The sequence below is a fragment of the Osmia bicornis genome, chromosome 6, assembly GCF_907164935.1.
Source record: "Osmia bicornis bicornis chromosome 6, iOsmBic2.1, whole genome shotgun sequence".
Lineage (NCBI taxonomy): Eukaryota > Metazoa > Arthropoda > Insecta > Hymenoptera > Megachilidae > Osmia > Osmia bicornis.
Genome location: NC_060221.1, coordinates 1,457,295 through 1,479,547, shown reverse-complemented (window position 1 = coordinate 1,479,547; position 22,253 = coordinate 1,457,295). Strand labels below are relative to the sequence as shown.

At 42.5% G+C, this 22,253-nt stretch overlaps 1 protein-coding gene across 3 annotated transcripts in view; it reads right to left on the bottom strand.

The window, feature by feature from the left end:
- The window catches only part of LOC114873503 (beta-1-syntrophin), a 216,888-nt gene that overhangs the window by 29,896 nt on the left and 164,739 nt on the right, over nt 1–22,253 (bottom strand). For all 3 annotated transcript variants that reach the window (XR_006829508.1, XM_029181902.2, XM_046286125.1), the window contains exon 4: nt 6,670–6,878. Coding sequence is in view for 2 of the 3 variants with exons in the window: in XM_029181902.2 (XP_029037735.1) it covers nt 6,670–6,878 (209 nt within the window). In the remaining variant the exon portion in view is untranslated. The remainder of the gene's footprint in view (nt 1–6,669; nt 6,879–22,253) is intronic.

Sequence of the window (22,253 nt, the reverse complement as noted above, 5' to 3'; positions counted from 1 at the left end):
CGAAGATTATCGAACAAGCGTGGAGAAACTGCGTCAGAAATTCAAACTGAAATCCCCTGATAACCTAGTTTTCCACTGCGCGTGGACTTTTCCTATTTTCCATGTATCCTAGTGTATATCTCTGTGCCGACTTATACAGACTGATCCATATGACGAAGAATATCGATTTTATCGAAAATATCGACCAACTTACTACACTCGTGTTACCATTTGCAATTTTATTATTTCTGCAAGCAAACTCTTTGATATTAACTTAGAAAATTTTAATTTATATCTTAGTGGAAGTTTTGAACGAAGTCCTTTAAAAAATATTAATTTCGTTTTATAGATTTTTGCATCGCCAGAAATAATATTTTATATTTAACATTGAAATTCTTTATACGTTCAATTTCGATTGCACAGAGTTTTCATAATATCCTTATTTCGATGAAACCACACGGTCGGCGCGGCGGGCCGATTTCATGAATCGTCTAGTAAACGCTAGCAATTCCGCTGGTATCGCGTTTCGGGGGATGGCGAACGCGAAACGAGGGTCGACCAGTTTCTTGGCGAGCGTCCGATTTTGCGCAACCCCCTAAAACTAACGATAACGAGTGACATACGAGAGGCTTTTTTCCCCTCTCCGTTATCTCTCCAACAATTTCACCCTCTATCTCCCCGTGCTCTCTGCCTCATTTTATTCCTTCGAAACGCGTCATCTAGAAGATACCTCTGCCAATAATATTTCCCTTAATCCCTTCAGCCGCGTTATGATATTTCGAAAAGTACGAAAAGCAGCTGCTTCTTTTCGGTTTTTTTGTTTGCACATTCAACGAACGTCTATACGATACACTGTACGCTTCTCGCGTTTTATGACTACGTTCTTTTTTGGCTCTGTGCACCCTTTAACTCCGCCCATCCTGTCCACCCCCTCACCCTGCACCTCGTTTTGTTTCTCTTTGAAAACTCTTTATAGGACTTCAAGCTATGCACCTTTTTACTCCCTGAAAACTCTGTTCCCTTTTCTGTGACGCTCTTTACTACTCGTACCACTCTGATTCTAAAGCTCCTCGTGTTTCTTTCGATGACCTAAAATTCCTTCCACTCAGCCGATCCTGTATGCGTGCACCCCATTTCGCGTACCTTTCCAAGTTTCTGATACAAGGCCAAAACAATGCCCGTTTCTATCGTGCTCTCAACGTACATACTTTCCGTTGTTATAAAATATCAATGAAGGCAACAACAACGATGAGAGGGAATTGGTAATGAAAATTCGGTTCGGATTAATTTGCGAGAGCGAACGGCAGGGGTGGGAAATGAACGATACTCCGTTTAAGTGTATTTTAATTAATCCGGGCGTAATGAAGCGGGCCACGAGCCGCGGCAGCTTCCTCGACATATTTTTAGGCGAGCAGCCGGTCGGTGTAATGTAATCGGGCGAAACTCAAGGCGGCGTTTAATTAGCCCCCGGCGATAATAAAGCACCGTATAATGCCTTTCCATTCGTACACGGTAATCGGCCGCGGAAATCTGCCTCCAGCTTACTACGGATTTACCGAGCGAAAATGTTTCGTATTAACCGAGGATTTTAGTGCTTCTAAGAGTTCTGAATGACTGTATTGGTAGAGTGTTTTTGGAACAATAAACGGCAGGCCAAGATACAAGTTCTTGACTCTTTGGAAATTTGTTTAGTCGATAATATAGGAAAGAAAGACAATCGAAAACATTCCCCCTTCAATCTCTTCCTTTATTTCACTCAGCAATGAAATCACTTCGCTACAAAGAGAAAGCAATCAACCGACTCATCGCAGTGGATTCTCGACCAAACAAAAATCGAACAACCTCTCTCCTTCGACCCTTTCTCAAACTCCCTTTCCCATTACCCAACGTTTCCGATGGAAAATCCAGCTGTAACCTCGCCGCAAAAACCCTCAAACGAAACACACCTGAACACTTTAACTTCGTTCTCCATTTCTTTTACTAAAGACGAAAACGAATAGGTTTGAAATTTGGAAAATATTTGAAATCGTAACACAGAATTATAGTGTCGATTATATATTTATCGACAAAAGCATACATGAATTCATTACGAAACTATCATTTCTATTAATAGCAACATCGACCCCAGAGATTAGTAATGAACAATAAATGCGACAAATAAATATTGGAATACCGAAGTAGTTTGCAAACCACAATGTACACTTCAAAAATAAATTTCAATTTCTCTTATCGTTTCATAATAAAAATAAAACGAAATTGCGTCTTGAAAATTCAGCAAAGAATTCAAGCCGATTTCTCGAGCAATTTTATTCTCCGAAGACTTTTCCTTTATCCCAGGAAAATTCCTGTTTTCTTCAAAAAATTCAGAAACGGAAGGAAATCTTTGACGCGTCGTCGAATCCTGCCACGAATATCGCGCAAGTCTCGTCGATATTTCAGTTCTCTAAACAAGCGAAAAAGAGGAAGAGAGAGAGAGAGAGAGAGAGAGAGAGAAAAAAGACGACGAGCTTTGTTCGTTCGACGACGCCAGTCCGTTATTGTTCCCCGTGGAATTCATTAGAGAAATCCAATTTACAATAGCACGATCGACGAGCAGACCAAGCAGCCATATACACGAGGGGCGTTAATTAGTCCGTAGGCGCCTTGTTTGCCCGTCGTGATTTACCGGCTGTTCGTCCAACGACTCGGTTCGTTCTCATATTATTTAATAAACGATCCACGTCCCGGATATTCCCCGCCACTTCCGGGCTGGATAATCCCGTGGAACAGGTCGACCGTTGAACGGTTTATGGATGTTACCTGGTAAACGTTACGTTCCTTGTTGCTACGCTGATTAGCCGTTCGTATAAATTGTATCCCGTGTTATCAAGGATCATTTTCGCGGCGATTATCATAAAATCTCGGCCGCACGATTTTATCAACTCTATTTTGTTGATTCGCGACAACGAGTATCTACGATAGACTCGTTGCTAATTACAAGAGTGAGTTAGAGCGCGTACGTTCGAGCATGGTGTAATCCAGATCGACCGACTAATAAAGCACGGTATGCTAGAAATTTAGTAGACATCGTGCTGCGGTGTAATCCCGCCCCGATTGGCTTGTAGAGTTGCCTACAATGAAGCCAAAATTACGATGAAATTTCTCGACTAATCGTAGCTGATAACCGCGGTGGGATAAGTGTAATAAAATTTACAATTATTATATTTATCATCAGACATAAATAATTTAGAAAGACAATCCAGTACCATTGGAAAGTCGAACAAACCGCGTACACTGTGTATACAATGTAACATACAACGTCAAATGCAGCGCTGTCAGAAACAATGACAACTCGCAATAACGCGTGATTACAAGGTAAACTAAATTCATTTCAAACAGATTACCATTCAGCGTCGTAATTTCAAGCCACTTTGAAAAATTCAATCCTTCGCCTGTCAGAACGTTCCGTTTCAAAAGCGGCTTTCGAGCCGCGTGAACTGTGCGCTCGTTTCGAAACGGGGAGGAAATGTAGTTTCTATGAAAGTAAGGGTTACGCTTCGCGAAGTTGAACAGTTTCTCCGCAGCGGTTCGTTCGTTTACGAACGGTGTACCGAGCAATGTGAACAAATTCAGCCCGTCGCGATTAATCGTTCCCGTGGATCGATCGGATGGAAAAGAGGGTGAAATACCGGAGGGGCCGGGGATGGGGTATTGTCGCTCCGTGTCCAGCCTGCAACCCCCGGCCGGTTATTCGAAATCCGATTTTCAGGCTTTGCTCGGACAAAGTCGTCGGATCGTTACGCGTTCGTCAATTGCCGCTCGTTAGAGGCCCGTTCGATTGCCGTCGATATTAACTGATTATTCGCGCGGACCGTTTTCACACACGTAGCCGCTTTTGTTTCGCGCCACGTCAGGCACTAGCCGGTCTGAAGCGAAATTTTCGAATGAACACAAAGGGCCACGACGATTGCTCGGACGCGATTTTGCGGCGACGAGGTTAAATGGATCATCGATTCGGTGATTAAGAAAATTGAAATAAACAAAGGTCTACTCGAAACCTTGGAAAACCGACGGCGAAGGGATTAATTAGAAAAATGAAGAGGGTATAATTTCTTCGTTGCATACAAACGGTGAATGAGTAGGTTAAAAGGGTTATCGAGTGAAGAGGGATGAAAGGGGGAGGAAAAAAACAGGGCAATTTCGTCGATTCACTTACAGCTAGCTCGACCGATCGACTGATTAAACGGACTTGGAAGTTAATCGCCTTTCGATCGATCCTTCTCTAATTTTCATTCACTCCGTTCGCGAGGCGGCCGGTGTTTCGCATGCACGATTTTTCATTTCCAGAACGGACACGAATACGATTTCGAGCCAGCGATCTGTGATGCGTGTATGCGTCCTGATTACGAGATTTATTTGACGATCGACTAAAAACGGGACACCGTTCGGTGTACACACACGCATACACGTACCCTGGCAACAATAATTACTCGACGCTGTAGTTTGCACTCTCAGCGCTAGCCCCCTGTACGTCCGTCAGTCCGTTACCCTTTTGCTCCCGTTCAGCAATCGCATTACGCTTGAAATTAATCTCGAGCATCCGCAAAAGCGATCCACTTCGCGCGAGTAATCGCTCGTCGACAAACAAACGCGATAAACTCCGCTTGACAATCTGAAAAGCTGCGTCGCGCACGATTTTACAGGACAATTCCTGATCTCGCCTTTCTATCGTTTTATTTATCGATCAGCAGTATTTATAAATGGCATAAAGATAATGGTTGATTTCGTTTATTCGTTCGTTTACTCGTATCTCGCGGCAACGACGGATATTGCTTGATTATTGCTCGGGATCTTCAAACACACGCTACCTAGAGATATCTAGGCAGACAGATATTCGAACACCCCGCGGGACAGTTGCCGAGGAGGACGAGGGGGCGAGAGGGTACAGCATAGCAGCAATCAGGTACGTTAATGCCAATCAATTATGTGTTGGGAACATCGTGCACCCCTCGTTCTCCCACCAGCTGGCTACCTTCGTTTAGGAATCTGTTGGGTTTATCGATACGCACTCTGCTGGGTATATTAGTTATCGATCTATCCTAGTGAATCCTGAGTCGATAGGTTAGATTGGGGCTCGCTGGGCGACTATCAACACTGCAGTGATCGATAATTTTACCTCCTACATTTACACTAAGGATACATTTGGTGCTCCGAATTTTCTTAAGACGCAACGATTTTATCCAAGCGTATTTTCCTCAACAAGACGTGCATCAATTAATTAACGTTAATTTCCAACAAGTTGTTAGCTATTTCACGCTCCAGCCTGTGTGTAATTCAATTACCCTTAACAACACGAATTTACAACGCCCTTAAACCCTAAGTATTCGCCCAGAAAATCGGTACCCAGAACGATTACATACCAGGTACAACGTGTAATCACATTATCGCGAGCGTTTTATCAATCTCTGTCAAACACCTCCAACCCTTCCATCCCGGCGAGCTACGCTGCAACATAATCAACCGTCTATCGATTACAACCCACCAATTTGACCCGCCTAGTGGCAACAAAAATCCAGCCTACTCGTTAACATAATTCCGACAGACGTCTGTACGAAATAATTTACCCCGACGATCAATCTTCTTATCGTTGCACGGCTAATTCCAGTCTGTGTCTGTTATGTATTCGAAGAAACGTCGACCCTTGTCCGAAAGGGATTGCAACGAAAAGGTACGATGTTAATTGCAAGCGCGAATGCGAAGAATTTAAGTAAAAGAAAAGAGGATTCCCGATCGGTTTATTCCCTCCGTTGTAGTCGCGCTAAGACAGAGGCTACAAATCAGGAAGATTTGTCCTCGAACGGGCCTCGAAATGCGACGAAAGCCTGTAATTAACGATCCTCGATCGTTCCGGATAATTAAGCCGCAAGTTCGCGACAATTAGTCTGGCAACGTAGAGACTTGCCTCTTCGCGTGTACCAATTACCATTCAGGAATCCCCTCGACATCAGCGAAAGTTCGCAACAGAGTGAAAAGGAACATTCGACCCCTTTCTAGCCGATCTGAAAGTTCTATTATCCGTCAGACACGCGTCTTCGCCTTTCGGAATATATTCGAGGAACGACGCCAGTTAAGAACCGTTCTCGCGTCTCGAAACGCTTCCGCTCGCGTTTTCAGGATTCTCGTAAATTGCCGGTACGCTCATGTGGGCTGGCTGTCGAGAGGACCCCGTCACTTCTCCATCAGAGCGAAACTACTCGCGAAAGAGCAGTCTCAGCCTATCAGATTCTCGAATGCGAAGAAAACGCTCGAATAGCAGATGCTCGCTTTCCATTCCGTTCCCCCCTATTCTACCCGTTCATGCCTCTCCGCTCTTTTCAATATCGCTCCGTCTACTTTCCTCCGATTTTCTTCATTGCACTCTCGTCCCAAGGATTTCTTACCTACAACTCTAACTCCCCTACTTCTTTACTAGCCCCCGTTTTATTTTCCATCCGTCGATCACGTCCGCATTCCCCTTTCTTTTTTTTTTTTAGATTAGCTCCATCTTTGTATTTCTGCTTTTATCTCGAGTTCGTTATTGTTTGCCTCGTTATTTTCGCTATATTTCATCCTTTTATCTGTATCGATTTTCATCTTTTTCAATTCTTTCAACTTTTCTAATACACGAAAGTTTGGAAGACGGGAAGTTCGAGTATCGTTCGTTCCACTTACCTGAAGACAGTGTCTCCTGGCGAGCCAGCCGATGTGTTGTAGCTGCGGCGGATCTGGAAGTGCGGAAGCTAATCGCAACGCCTTCAAGGTGAGAGCTGCCAGAGCCGAGTGAAGAGCGTTGAACCAGACGTTCGCTTCGGCGTTGTCAGCGGCCCTCAACCAACATTCGTGCACCCCATCCGGTGAATGCAGTTCCAGGATTCGTCCCTCTGAAACAAATCAAAGAAACATGTTAGAAAAAAGGACGAAGAAAATTCAAAGGGAAAATTATCGAAAGACGACTGTGTAAAAAGTAACGAAGAAGAAAGTAAAGGAGTCTTATTAGCTCCTTTCAGTCATCTAATTTTCCAGCAAGGTTCACGCAAGAAAACGCAAAGGAACGACAAGTTTGGCAGACTCGTTCCGCGTCTGAAGCAACCCCTTGAAGAAGCACGAATCCCTTTCAACGAACTCGAGCTCATCCCCCCCGTAGCCTCTTGTAATATCCCTTTTCGAGGCAGACGGCTAGCCAGCAGGGGGCTATCAGGTTTCGGACTTAATAGTTTTCGCATCACGGGCCGGGCAACATTATAAAGGCGTCATATAACTTCGTGAGTGGATGACAACTCAATTTCAACTTCGGCCTGACGTTCCTCGCGTGCATCCCTCGAACCTGGCTCGCTAATTTCTAAGCGAGGGTATCGTAAGTACGCGATGAAAGCGTAACTTATCTAAAAATGAATCCAACTTAATAATTCACGGTTGCTTAACGAAACACCTCGTCGCTCGAAACGATTAATTTTTATAAAATCGTTTTGATAATTAAAATTATCAACGATCTAAGAAAAGAAACGAGTTTAAATCTTAAACTTAAAACAATTTCCCTTCGCTCTGTCAATGTTCTCAGTCAAATTCCTGGCGCGATTAAGGGCAACGGGACAACATCGTCGAAATATTTTCCACGCGTTCATCTCCGCTTCGCAAACACCAACTTTCCTTCCCAGAGAAAGAGAGAGAGAACATCGCCGGGTTAACTGACGCTCCCTTTCGCCAGCCCCCTTTGGCTCTCGCTGCAACAACACCCCTCGATCCCCCGAGGGCTGGTAACGTTCGTTATCGCTTAAAAGTGTGGAAGAGAAACGAACGTGGAAGTGGATACTTTGTATAAGAGACGGCGGACGTTTGTTACCGCTGCTTTCGCTGCCTGTCTTCTGCTTCGTCGTTTCAAACCAACCCCGATCCCTCCCCTAAAGAGGAAACCGGATACGGCACGGTGTTTAGACGATCTCGACGCGGCCGCATTTAGCATATGGTTTCGGTATCGCGTGCTTTTAACTCCGTTCGTATACACAAACCTCTCTGAAACGTTATCTACCGTGTTTTATTCTTTGTTTTTGTTTATATAAAACAAAACCCCTTTGGGCTCGGGTTTGAGATCCGATACGAGGGAAGCCGATGGAGGGAAATATTTTTTTGACGATTGAACTTTATTGAAATAATTTTTATTCACCGTTTTGCGATCTTTCGAAGTTTATCTCCGATAAAGACCAATCCCTGGAAGATGGGTTAACGATTCATCGGTAAATTGTCGTTTCAAAGCATCGGTAGTATTCCGGAAGAAGAAAACCCTCGGGAATCTTAGAGTTGGAAATACGAGAGCTCGTTAAAGCGAAGCTGGGCTCATCGTCTCGAAGACGATCCGGCCGCGTTCGTCAAACGGGCCTCGTTTAATTGCTCGCGACGGACACACCGTCGAGACATAGAGTTCGTTTAATTAGCGAAATAACCAACGGCGTCGTTAACTCGGCTACCATCCGCCTATCCATACGTCAGCTTTTCAACGTGACCCGGTAATCTCGCTTCCGGTGTTGTGTATCCGCGCGTAATTTGCCTGCCTTTGATCAGCCATCCGTTCTAGCCAGCAAAACCGACCACCACCACCGACGCCGTCATCCTAGATCCTTTGTTTCTGACCGATAAGGTTAGTAAATTAGAGGGTTGACGGCAAAAAAAAAAGTCTAGAACGATAGATCCTCCGCCACCTTGAAACACTCTTCCCCTCCGAGTTTCCCGGGATTTTTCTCTTCCCGGTTTCGAGACGGTAAAAAGATTTACTACGACCCTTTTCTACCGTCCAACGACTTTAATTCAAATTTCCTGTTGCTGCTTCCCTTTATTCTCTCCCACCGACACGTCCCCTCTACCCGATTTTCAACCCCTGTACGTTTCCGTGCTTCCGTTTCCCGCGAGATAAGAGCCCGTGTGTCGCGTTTTATTCAAGAAAGAGGGCGGTTTTAGGATGGAGGACAGGAAAGGGGTGGAGATTAGAGGGCGGTTATCGATCGTAAATCGATCAATGCGTTGGTACAACAAATTTAGAGAATTTGAGTTTCAAATTTTTCCACTGCCTTTGGGCGGAATTGATTTCTTACCGAATTAGATTTTCACCCTTATTTTTAAAAAGGATCTTATTTTGCCTCCTTCGTTTTTCTTTCAGAAATATAATTCCTTATTTTATGATACCAGAAATAAAGGAAATTCTTTTTCTTCAAACAATTCCTTTAATTTCACGTCCATTTACCTCCGGTCTTCTTTCTTGATTCTCCCTCAACGTTCTTACTTGTACACTCCTTTCTTGAATTCTTCTTTGCTTCTTCTCGAGAACCGCTCGCTCCTCTCGGCCGTATCTTCAACTTTAATGACAGTCTGGTCGTCCACGAGACGCGTCGTTAAACGTGACTCCATCCGCGCATTTCACCAGCTTCTTTTCTCTTTATCCGACCGGCATTCGACGCTGCAGAATGGCAGCGCGTTCGGTTTCGCGTTTCTCCGGCGCCAGCTACTCCCAGCGTCTGACCAATCGCCAGTGTCTTCTACTTCGCGAAGAAAACCACGTAACCGAGCATCTTTGTTGCCTCGCGACAAACCAGACGATAAGCTTGAGAAACCGACACTCGGCTTCTTCGCTATTTCCTCGTTGCTTTGGACTCTCTCGTCTTCATTTTACGACCTACGTTCTAGCACAACGTTTCTACTTGAAATACAGATTAATTTTTCACTCCCTTTATTAAAGTATTTGTTCGGTAAAGTTTGGTTTCTTTCATTCCCTGCAATTTGGATAATTATTTCTCGCGAGAAGAGCTTCTGACAAATAAATCTTCCGGATTCTAATTTCAATAACAAAAAGCAACGCCGCTGTTTAAAGTTTAATAAATTCGAAGATGGAAAAGAAAACAATTCACTCGTTCCGAATAAAAGCAACACGGTTATCCAGATAACGGGATATCTATACCCCGGTTATAATTTCGCCATAAATTTCGCGGACGCTTAATTTCGAGCCTCTCCTTTGGCGGAAACGCGAAATTCGTTCGGGGGCCACTCAACCGGCTCGACCGGATCCGAATTTCCGCGCAAACGGTGCGGAAAAGCGGTCGACAGAAAAATTTTGCCCGGCTTGTCGAGCAGATTTCGAGAGGGCCAACTTTTTAATTCGCCGTTTCCCCTCACGCGAATTCGCGAAAACGTTTCCACCATCATCCAGAGGAAACTTGCCACGAGTGTCCTCTCGGTTATGCCGAAATTTTCGTTCAAACTGTTCGAAATTCCGCCTACCCGCGGGTTCATTTTTCGACGAGTATGCTCTTTGCATTTCGCGGTTGAACAATTTCCATAGTGTATTAAACGAATCTACGCACAGAGGATCCTAAACTTTTTCTATCATTCCATTTCACGTTTCTCTTTCATTCATTTTCATAAATTTAAGAGAGTAATAAATCTATGCGTACAAAACGGCTGTCTCGTCGTTGTCATTCTTTTCCTTGAAATAATAGAATGGATGAGTTTCTCTGGCAATGAGAACCGACACGTCTAAGCTCGAGAAGAGGAAGAAAGCTTTTTCGGTAAATCCCTGTTATCCTCCTCTCTCTTTGTCTTCTTTGCTTTTTTTTTTAATCCGTTAAAAGGATGAGCCGAGGGCGAAGAACGAAATCGATTTCTAGCGGCGAGTTACGGATCCTGTTTCTGGCAAATCTGAGAATTGAATTCCTTGAATTCCTTCGAATGTTCATTCCCTAAGTTTTCGAAGCAAACCGACGATGCCTCGTTTATTTCGGTGGCCTTCTATTTGCATAAGTACAGAGCGTCAAAATTTGGATGAAATTAAACGATATTTAATTATTGTACGTCTGGCTGATCATCCCTAGAGATACATATAACTGTCTAGAATTCCACGTGGCTGTTTTTTCTCCTTTCCATATTTTCTATGGATTCTTTTGTTAAACGAACAGTATTGAATTGCATAGAAAATTGTTCAGCGACGTACCGTCGTTTCTTTTTATTGGACAATAAAAAAGCTGTACTAGTCGATAGGCCAATAAAGAATATTCAACTGAATGGATTACGGACAAAGCTATTTCACGATTGTCGATGCTCGATTATTATTATTTGTATTTGTTTTATTTGTTTTTTCTTTTTTTTTTAAATAGCCGCTTCCCTATTCTATTTATCTTTGCGCGTACACGGCGTGTATTGACCATTCAGGACAGCTTTGTCCATGGCAATATTGCATTCAGAAAGCAAAGCGCTTTGCGGATAATAATTTTATCGACGTTCCATCGATAAAAGATATTAAAGTGTCGTTATCATTTGTTTCACTTCGATAAATGCTCAACGATATAATGCATGTATTAATGACACATGGAAATAATTGTACTACAAATACACTGTTCAAACTGGATGAAAATAAGAATAAAATAAATAAATCCAAAAAAGAAAACAATTCAAAGTTTTATGATATTAATTTTTTCCCAACAGAGACAGAGGAAATCCCTAGATTCGCCGCTACTTTATTTCAACCCCCAATGGTATCATTCCCTTTTACGACGGGAGGGGGAAAAAACGAAGCAGAAGCAGGACCAACATAGGAACCATGAGATTCTGTAATTCGTTTCGACGAAGAGGAAATTGTGGGATCTCTGATACCACAAATGTGCATCCTGGCTCCTCCACTTTTAAGGGTTCGCCAACCCTCGACACTGGCTAGTAAGCAAAGATCATGGTATGACCAATTCGCCATATTATACCAGGGAACGATGAAATTTTAGTAGCTTTACATTATCGTCCCACGGCGAAATGTCACTTTAATTAATACCACTGGGAAACGCAATAAAGATGAGATTATTACTGTACAACATGATACGTATCGTTGGTAAAATAGAAACGTTATACGCAACATTTACAGTATGCTGGAAATAACTTATTCGAAACTGAATCGTGGAAAGGAATAATCGAAACACGCGTTAAAAGCATTTCATACGAGCCATCGTAACTTTCAACCGCTTCTCTCGTCGTCGTTCGTTCGTTTTAAAAGCAGCCAGACGTCGGCGAGAAAGGGGTAGGAAAAAGAGGTTCATGAGGCATTTGTGAAGATAATCTGACAATCCCCGGTAAAGGCAGGTATTGCAGGCGCGCGCAGGTGCAACACGCTACGTGCGAGGGTGCAGTTCGTTTCAACCCGGTTGCTGCTCGTATTCAACACGCTGCCCCGACCTTTCGAAATATCGCAGGCAATTTAGCTCGGTGAAATGAATTGTTGAAACTAGCCCAATTCACGTTGACCATTGTCACGCTGTTTCGTTGCTCCCGGGAACGTGTTAATCGTCTCTTTACCGGCAACTCGACGAGCAAATAATTTCATCCTAGCCACTGAGCCAGCAAAATAGTAGAAAAAGACACCGAGTGCTCTATAAACTATTCAAACTCGAATTTATTAACTATGTCAATGAACGCGATCCTATTTATTTTTATCTCGAATATTTCTCATTTATACTATTGTGAAAATTGATATTAAGTACCAGCGATACTTAGAATTTCTTTGATGCTATATTTTTATCCCTCTAGACTGCCGAAACCGACAGACTGTGCGTAGCCCGGATAAATAGACGCGTTTGCAAGTGTTCGCGGGAAAGTAGAAGAGATTGAAGATGAGAGAGGAGCAACGTCGCAGAAATCCGTCCTTTTACCTAAGCTACTTACTGCCAGCGTTTCGTAAGCTGACTATAGAGTGGCGACCAACGTTGGTCGGTCGGTCCAGCTAAGGGGTAAACTTGGCATCTCCAATTCAAATAAGATTTGCGAACGGTAACGGGCGGTCTCAGTGTTGAAACCCTTGGCTGGGCAATGGCGTGAGAGAACAGCGCGTAATCTAGCCGACCGCAGGAATCTCCGGTGTAATCGATCCTTGAGAGGCTTGTATTCTTTGATAACGTCTCCCATACCCGTTCAATTTCGTTCCATCTCTGTTACCAGGATTTTAGCGACGCTTGCCGGCACCACGATCGATGAGAATGTTTCTTCGGTACACAGAGGATCTTCGAGATCGATGCCACCGAGCTGGATCTGATTTTGCCACCAACTCTCGGCGAAGGGGTCTCGAATTTGGAAGGGAAATTAGTCCCCGTTTGTGTACATCGAGGTGGCGGGATATAAATTGCAAGGGACGCTTTCCACTCTACCTTACCCTGTGTACCTTTTGCTGCTCCATCTTGTCTGTCGCTGTTTTCGAAGCAATCGAAAACTTCAATTTAGTCGAAATTAGAAAACTGATTTTCCTTCGAGACATTTTCCTACGTATAAAAAGCAGGACCATTTTACGCTTGCGCTTGATAAAATTACAGAGAAACGCAAGATCTAAATAAAAGGATAATGTACTTTCACCTTAAGGATCTCTGTTTACAAGCGTAAAGGCTTCTAATAAGTTTAACTGCAAAATGCGGAGCTTGCAAATTGATAGCCTGAGAATTGTTCCATCTCCTCGTTGTTTTTCAGACGAATCACAAAGGAGGATTTTCACGATAAAACTAGAACCGAGTGTAGAGTAGAAAACACCATTGGTATTTCACTTCAACGGTCCAATTCCCGTTTAACTGTCGCCGCGAGACGAAACGTATTCCCGCGTGCGAGTTGCCGCGAGTACGAGCGCCTGATTAGCGAACGCGGGTGTGGCTCGACGACAATACTGTCTGGCCCGTTAACCTCTTGAAAATCCCCTTCCGGCTGTTTTCCTTTACCTAACCTAACCCGCTCGTACCCTCGACGAGTCGACGAGGGACCGATACCCGGCCGGGTAAATTCGAAAGAATGAGGGAAACGGGACGAGTTTCTCGCGTGGTTTATTACCGGCTCGCAAAATAAGCTATCGAGCGGATGAAAAGAGATATGAAACACGCTACCGAGGCATTAGACCGATAAAACCCGATGGAACGTGCATCATCGTTCCAAAGATGGATCATCAAATTCTAAAGACACGACCTCTGTTCGATTTGCTCGCCAATCGAACGTATCTCGAGCGACCCTCTGTCCCCCGAAGGAATTCGAAGAGGTTGCGACAAAAGGGGGTGAAACATGAACGAAAATGTCTGTGATAAAAACTAACCCCTTTTTGTCGTACGTAATCTTTTGAATTATACTCTTCGTCTATTATTCTTCAGCCACGAATGGTTTTCTCGGCGATGACTTTCGATTTGAAATATTTTGCGACTTTAATGATAATTTGCGAGTATTTCAGAACAGACTGTTTAAAAATTTAGGATCGGCCAGATGAAGGGTAATGCGATTAAGTAAAAGGAAACTGAATTAAGGAATCGGAGATTTAATTTTGGGTTTTCGATACTGGAACGGAAGCATGCATTATTGAATGCTTTGAAAATGTTACTAACGCAAAATCTGATCAAAATATTTGCTATTTTTAGAAAGAAAATCAATTCTCGTCAATCATTCTTGACGTCAGTGTTGATTAAATAACTAACGAACTTGCGCGAGGGTTGATAGAGTTGATGCAAGTGGAACAAGTCAACGCTTTGTCAGACACGACAGATTTACATCGATTGGAGTGTCTATACAAAAAGTGGTTGCATAATGAATTGATCGGGGTTAATTAGGATTAAAATACCGATACTTTTTGTCCAAGAAACTTAGTATTGAAAGGGTTTGACTAAACTATAGAATAGTTGGTCAAAGAACAACACGAAGCTTAACAAGGTTCCAATAGCGAACAATCCGTTGAAACATCGAACTCTAATTGTAATATCGAAGACGGTCGACACTCGAACAGACGGCTATAATGTTCCATGAATGTGACGGGAAACGCAACGAGGCGGACCGTCTATGTACCGTTGCTAATACAGACGATCGTTTCGCATATTGATCTTCGCCTTTGGTGGGAAACTTCGACGTTAAATCTATGCTTTCCAGCCCGAGTTAGATCCACCGTCGCAGATACGACGGAATGCATAATCCTCGCGAGCCCTTCGTTTCGCATACCAATTGTACGAATCGAGTCGAATTTCGTGAAACAGAAATTTCGTATGTTCTATCGATCCCATTTAATTGAGCTGTAACGAGTTTCGCAACAACTGCAAACCGTTTCGCGGCGATCAGATCATCGAACGTTCTGGTCGCAACAATTGCTGCTTGGTAATTCATTAAATTCTCCGCCTTCGTGCGGTATAATATCCGGTACCGAAACAGCCCTTATAATAGTCAACCATGGTACACAGCATTTTCGGTTTTAATACCAATTCGGAATACAAAATGTAGAAATATCAATTAGTAACTGAATCCATTTGTTAATTGATAGCAAGTAAAATTGGTTGTTGCACAGTTGGTCTATGACAATACCTTCCTACGTTACCAATAGAATTAGAATAATTGGAACAATTCTATGGGATTATACGGGGTAGTAATCACGGTGAAAATCACAGTAATTTGTGAGCCTATTATCATCGATATTGTTCGATTATGCAAGAAACATCCCACTATTATCGTGCTTATCCTTTTATCAGCAGAACTTCGAGCTCGAACTGATAAAAATTACCAAACAAAATATTACCTCTGACTCGTTAAGAAATATAAAGTAATTTTGATCACGCGTGGTTCTCTTATCTGAGAAAATTAATAATTTTGATTCTATTAAAAATTTGACGTGTCATTAACAGGTAAATAGAATAGATTGTTAGTTGAAAAAGTGATAGAAATTCGTTCGATTTTTAGACGATTGTTTCTTGAAACTTTTGTATTTTCAAGCATAAAAGATTGGAAACTTTCGAATGAAAATAATACTCGTGTGTTTTGATTTCTATTACAGCTAGAATATTACGTGCTCTCTTTATGAAGCCCTTTTGTCGCTTTATCGTTAATGTCAAAGTTCTCTGTTCCGCGAGGCCCACTTTCGAATCGTTTTCGCTCGTCAAACGAATAGGCAACGTGAAAATTCCATTGAAAGAGCGAGAGCTATTAATATAGCCCTTTCTCGCTACGTTTCTAACCGAGAATGATATCGTTGTCCCGATGTGTCACGGTTGAAAAGCGAGAAGTAGAATGAGGACACGAAGGTCGGACAAAATTAAAGCAGCCGCTATATCGAAGTGAAATAAGTTCGTGCCTGGTCAGACACAGGCTTGCTTTTCAACAGACCAGTGGAATTGGATCGTGTATTATCAAAAAAAGTCGAGATACGTTACACCCTCTTCGTTTATTATTAATTACATAAGTAATTAGTATCTTGGATCGTGAAAATCATTGAAAGTGCAATAAAATGATTTAAAAATTCATTTGCACGATAAGGGTTAATTTTTTCATCTAAATCTGAGAAAAATTTATTTCCTGTTTTGCGAATTTTGCTTTTTAACACTGTACAGAGATAACGAATGACACGATACGCATTGGCAACAGGTATTTTGAAACACAATATCACGGACACTCGTCCACGATCAGAGAGCAGGGATTCGATTAGTATACACATGATTGTATAGCGTGTTCCTCGATGGATACGTATTTGTTTCATATGCCAGTATTTTCCGATTGAACGGATTTCACTTAATTACGCCCATCGAAATTGCCTCGGCGATATTTGAGCTTTCCTATCACTCTCTCTGTCGCTCGTTTACACCCCGCCACCGATAAGCTATATTTGACAATATCAATTTGTTTCCACATTACACGCTCTTTGATATAATTTTCAATTTTCCCTTCCCGCATCACCCTTCCCCACCGCCCCATTTTCATTTCGATTCGAAACGTGCCGCGATCGATTTAATATCCACCACCGGTTTATTTGTTGTTTATTGGACACTAATAAATTGGTTTGATGTATCGTGTACCGGTTGAATATGAGTTTCAATCATCCTCAAATTACCGTTTAAATGTTAACGTCGAAGTGTGTTAAATTCGGTGGTAGTATTTGCATTATGCAAATTATTTTAATGCAAGATTTAAATGATCAAACGAAGGTTATATTAAAAAGGGAATGAATATTTTAATTGACGAGTTAAAAGATAGAGGATATAAAAGAATCATTGCCTCTTTATTTGTATTAACTGCAAAGATGAAACTCTATTCCCCGTGTTTTTCTTCAGTTTTGTACAGGAGGGAGCAGCAGCTGTGCCTCGGTCGTATTTACAGGCCTTCAAACGGAATTGAAGCGGAATAAGAGCGAAAGGCTGTTTGCCCAGGCAGCTGGAGTCATTGTATTCGAGGTGAGTCGCAAACGGACAGGGCTGTCTCGTTGGCAAACATTTGTCTCGCGTTGTTGAAGAGAGTTTCCGTGCGACGAAAACGAGCGAAAAGGCCAGAAGCGTAAACGAGCAACTGCATTTCCAACCTGTTTATAAGCATACTGTGCTATTCTATCCCCGTCGAATCGAAAATAGAACACACACATATACAGCAAGTTAATAGAACGTCGGATAATTCAGTTTCATTCGTTTAACCGAATTTGTTTTATCCACTACACGTATATAGAATTCATTAATTTTGAAATCGGTACAATAACTTATATTTCAATCGTATCAAATGAACGTATCAAATATCGTCAAACGGAATGCAGAAATTTGATTTTGTTTTATTTAACTCTGCAGAAAACTAATAGGCTATTTCGAACAGCTAATTTAATTAATTCTTGTCTAACTATATGTGGAACAAATTAATTTCTTCATTGCGAATTAATTATTTATTCATAGTGGTTTTAAACTTGGAAATGTAACTTAATGTTACGGCCAACATTTCCAAAACTTCGAAACTTGAAAGTTTAAGTAGTGGTACACTATCATAAGTCAGACACGATATTAAAATTACACTCGATAGCTCTTAGTTTTCAAATTAACTCACACCTAATTGAAATGAAATATCTAGAAACTTGCATCTACCATATTCGATAAGTTATCCGATCGGTCGACTTAAACTCTGGCCGTTCCACTTAACGAATCGTTACCCGGCTCACGGGCAACAAAGTTGTCGGGAATTCGAGGTCCGTACCTTCGACATTTTTACAACTTATAAAGAATAATCTATGCGTACGAGCAAAATCCTCGATTTATCGTGGCTCTTGCACCGTTTCCCATCGAATTATTCAGCGGATAGGTATAGGCTCGATTTATCGGCACACGTAGAAACAGCCACGGCGAACTTGCCTCGTAAATTGTCAACTTTTCAATAAGCACTCGCAGCCGTCGCCTTCGGCCTCCCTTCTTCCTCGATTCGAGGGATGAACACGGCGAATACGATTACACGAATATCTTTGTCCTTCGAGATCTATATTTCAATTAGCAGTTTCTCAAGCGTTCCGATCTTAACCACCCATTAAATATTGCACTTTACGCTCTCCAAAACGTTTCAGAAGAAACTTTTTCGAAATTGCTGCTTCATCCAAGTTTATAGAATATTAAAAAGTATTAATGAAAATGTTATGAAGTCCTTTGTACTGCTTAAAAAGGTATCTAAAATAAAATTAAAAAATACGGAATAAAAGGCATCCGTGCTCAACCAGACGACCTCGTTTAATGAAATCGCGTAATATCGAGCAAACACGTGCAGGTTTAACCACCCGGCAGTCCAGGAACTACCTTTACCATGGAATACGAGATCAACGCCGATTTACCTTTTTATTCGCGTTTTTCGCCCGTCGGTAATTGGCCCGTAACGAGGAACAGAGAAAAATAAGAAATCACAGCCAGGTTTCCGGCAAACATTTGCCCGCGATTCAAAGGGGAGGCCCACCGAGTGATGTAACGCATCGTAAAGAAGTCTCGAACCACTTGGAATGCCCATTTTCACGCAATTTAACGGCTCACGCAACAAACGCGACGGGAAAGAAAACGCTAGATTTCGCAGTGGAAATATTTGCCGGCGAGAAGATAAACCTCTGCAACGTTAAACGAGTCCATTTCCATGCCGGAAAATCGCGTGTACACGTGAGAATATTACGTTCATAAAGTTTCCTTCAACCGAGAAATAAGGGTGAAAAAAAAGTGGGTCTTACGTTCTACCACTTTTCACTTGGTAACACCAGCTTCATATACTTCCTCTCCCCGTGGGAATTGTTCCATTAAATTCGTGGAATTTCGAAATCCATAAATTCCCTTTGTCATTAAGACCCAGTGGTCGCTGGAGCGACGAGCGAAACTCGGAGGAACAGTGAAAAGTAGAAACGAAAAGTGGAGGAAGTCGGCGTACTCGCGGACAGGTTAATAAAAGTTTCGTCGGAGTGTCTTGGATAGGTCAGTTCCATGCTGAATCGTGTCCACTGCAGCGTATAATTTGATATTCAACGCGTGAGACCCGGAAACGTTCGAAAACTGCAGAAGTAAGGGCGATTTTGTAAGGAGACCGTGTCGCGCAAGTAGAATAGGTCAGTGGTTCGTCAGCCTGCTAGGGAAACCCTACTCTTGATACAATAAATTATGCATTAAGTTCGCTTGATCTTCGCATAATTTTATATCGAACACACAGAATAGTCACGGTTTAAATAAAAAGTGCCTATCCGTGCTAAATGATAGGGAAAAGCAGTCTAATCAGTTAACGTAGCTCAGCTCCGACTTTCTTTTCCACTTTCGTCGCCGTCGCGTCGCAAGAACAATTACCGATTCCCTGGGTGATATCGGTCGACGGGAAGGATAGCTATCGGCGATTAACGAAATTTACTCGACTGAAGAAGCTTAAATCGAGCGAAAGAAATGGAGTTTTCTAATAGGGGGACCGGGAGATAAGATTCGCCCGTGCCTCTTCCGACTCGTCGAGTTTACTTTGTACACAGCCGTTGCACGCGACTCTCGCCGTTGCACGAATTCCGAATAATCAACGATGAAATCGCGCTTGAATTATTCAGCTCTATATAGGTAGACGGTTTTTGATACGCGTACCAGACTATGTAATCGTTCGTTTTTCCTCTTAGAAAAGTCTGCTTGTTGCGGCTTCTTTGGTACAAGCTTTTTATCGATATTTTTCTTTCCCGCCGGAAAATTTGTTTTCGAAACGGTAATCTCCAAGCAGGAACAATTAACGTTGTAAAAGAAACTGTACACAGGTTGGTTCGTTTTCAAATTAGATTTTCCGTCGCAAAATGGCGAATAGAATCTCTCGAGACGATTGCACGAGACACGGTTCTTCTCCGCTTCCACTTTCCGCTGAAATTCTCGGAAAATTCAAGCAACCGTTCCCGTGAAAATCCTTGTCATCCATTTTCCTTGCTTTCGATTCCGCGCAGACGAGAAACCGTGACAACACGGTAGCATTAGCGCGGCTCGTGTACACACGTCGCGAAACCTGTTCCACCTAAAACCACCCTAAAACCACCCGATGCTGCGAGCTTCCGTTGAACGTGACAAATGCAACCGTGTTCCTCGATGCTCTTCGTAATTGAACAAATGAGTCAAAGAAAGGGGAGACGTTCAACGTTCGCGTTCAGAGTCACGTTACATACTAGAGAAATTACTATCGCTAAATCGTTACTATTAGGAAATTGTACAATATTATTCAGTTAATTCCTTCAACTCGACGCTTCGCACAGCTAACAGAAACTGTCATAACTCTCACAATAATTACGACTCTCTGTTGTAACCTAATATCAAATACTGTAGGATTAAATGGCTTCATCTGTATCATAAGCTCGGTTTCCAGTTGCGACAGACGATTGACAAGAGAAACGGAAATGCAACTGGAGAAATGTTTCAAAAACAGTGTAGAACGAAACGACAGAAGTTGACGTTGACGTAACGGAAATTAAAGGCACGCGTGCGTGTAAAGAAGCTTGCAATTCGAATGGAATAATCGACCCTTCAAAGAAAGGGGTGGAAAGGCAATTTCACGTGATAAGATGAAAACAGATGATTTAAATATTAAGTATACGATCGTGATATAAGAAAATTCTATCAAGAAGTAAACTAACGATAAATCAAGAAGAAAAAAAGGACAAGGCACGCGATCCTTCATAAAATCCAATGTATCGGAAATTTTTCTGGAATTCCAGCGGCGAATAAACAGCGCCAGTTCTACGAGGGAAATCGATCATCCCTTATTTTCCCAAAGCTCCGTGTACCTTTCTCCATCCTCTCTTTAAAAACTTTCTCCTCCCCTGTTATTTCGATCGAGCCCGTTCGATGAGTTTTCAACAATCTCGAATATGCGTCCGGAACGGTTCGAATAGTTGGCCGAGCGTCGCGACTGCAATCGAAACACGAAAGTGTTTTCGACTGCAGTTGAACGATCCCAAAAATTCCCTCCATTTGCCGTTCGCCACCCGCATCCAACTTTCGATGTCGTCCACCGATTGTTCGTCTCTATTAACTCTCCACTGGGACAATATTGTACTTGTCAACTGGAAATCCTGGACCATTGTCAACTTCGTTGTTTGCCCGACGGGACGAGAACGAAAATGAAACCATCGTCTACGAACTCTCTCGTGTTTTTGTTATTCAATCTTCGCTATACGGATATCGCGCGATAGTAACGTCGAGGAATTAATTTCAAACGGCAATAACCATCTCTCGAGGTCTAAAATTCAGAGATCGCATTTGAATTTCATCCCCCATACGCGAACGACGTACGATGATCAGAAACTTAGAAGCTTTTAGTCGATTGAAAGTCGAGCACAAGTGTCCAAGAGTTTCGTGTTTTACAACCGAACCGTGTCGTAAACTTTAAAACACCGAGTCACCGAAAAATTCACGAGCAAGCACCCATTTTTATCGACAAAAATCGTTTGATAAAAGATTCCGAATAATTCGCAGGATATTTCGAAATAAAGTTTCAACGGGGGAGGAAGAAAAAGAAGCTTTTCATATTCAATTACAAATCTCAACGGTTAAGGAATTATATATTAAATGGGCGGGATAATAGATCCCCTTCTGGTGGTTTCCGGTTCGAAAAACCAACCGCTTGCCAAACTCTTGAAAAGTCTAATCTCGAGCTTTATTTCAACGATCGTCCTCTTGGTCCGCAAACCTCGTTTAGTTAATCCCGACGGCGCCGTTCCGTAAAACTCGCCTTTGCCAGAAGGCAATAGCGTAAAATTAATTACTCCGTTCCCGGTGCTCGTCCCTCTCCTCGAAAAGACACGACCTCGACGTCGTCCGACGTCGTCTTCATCGTTATCCCTGTCCCCGTGAAAGATTTCAAGATCCCTCGTTCGAACCGTCGATAAACCCTTATTGTCTTATTAAGCCCGATTAATTGGAAGATCTTCAACCGAGACTTTATCGGCTCGGTTGATCTCACGGCTCGTATCGGAATGGCGTCGCGTCAGCGTCTCTCCGACGTAAAGAGTTAATGAAACT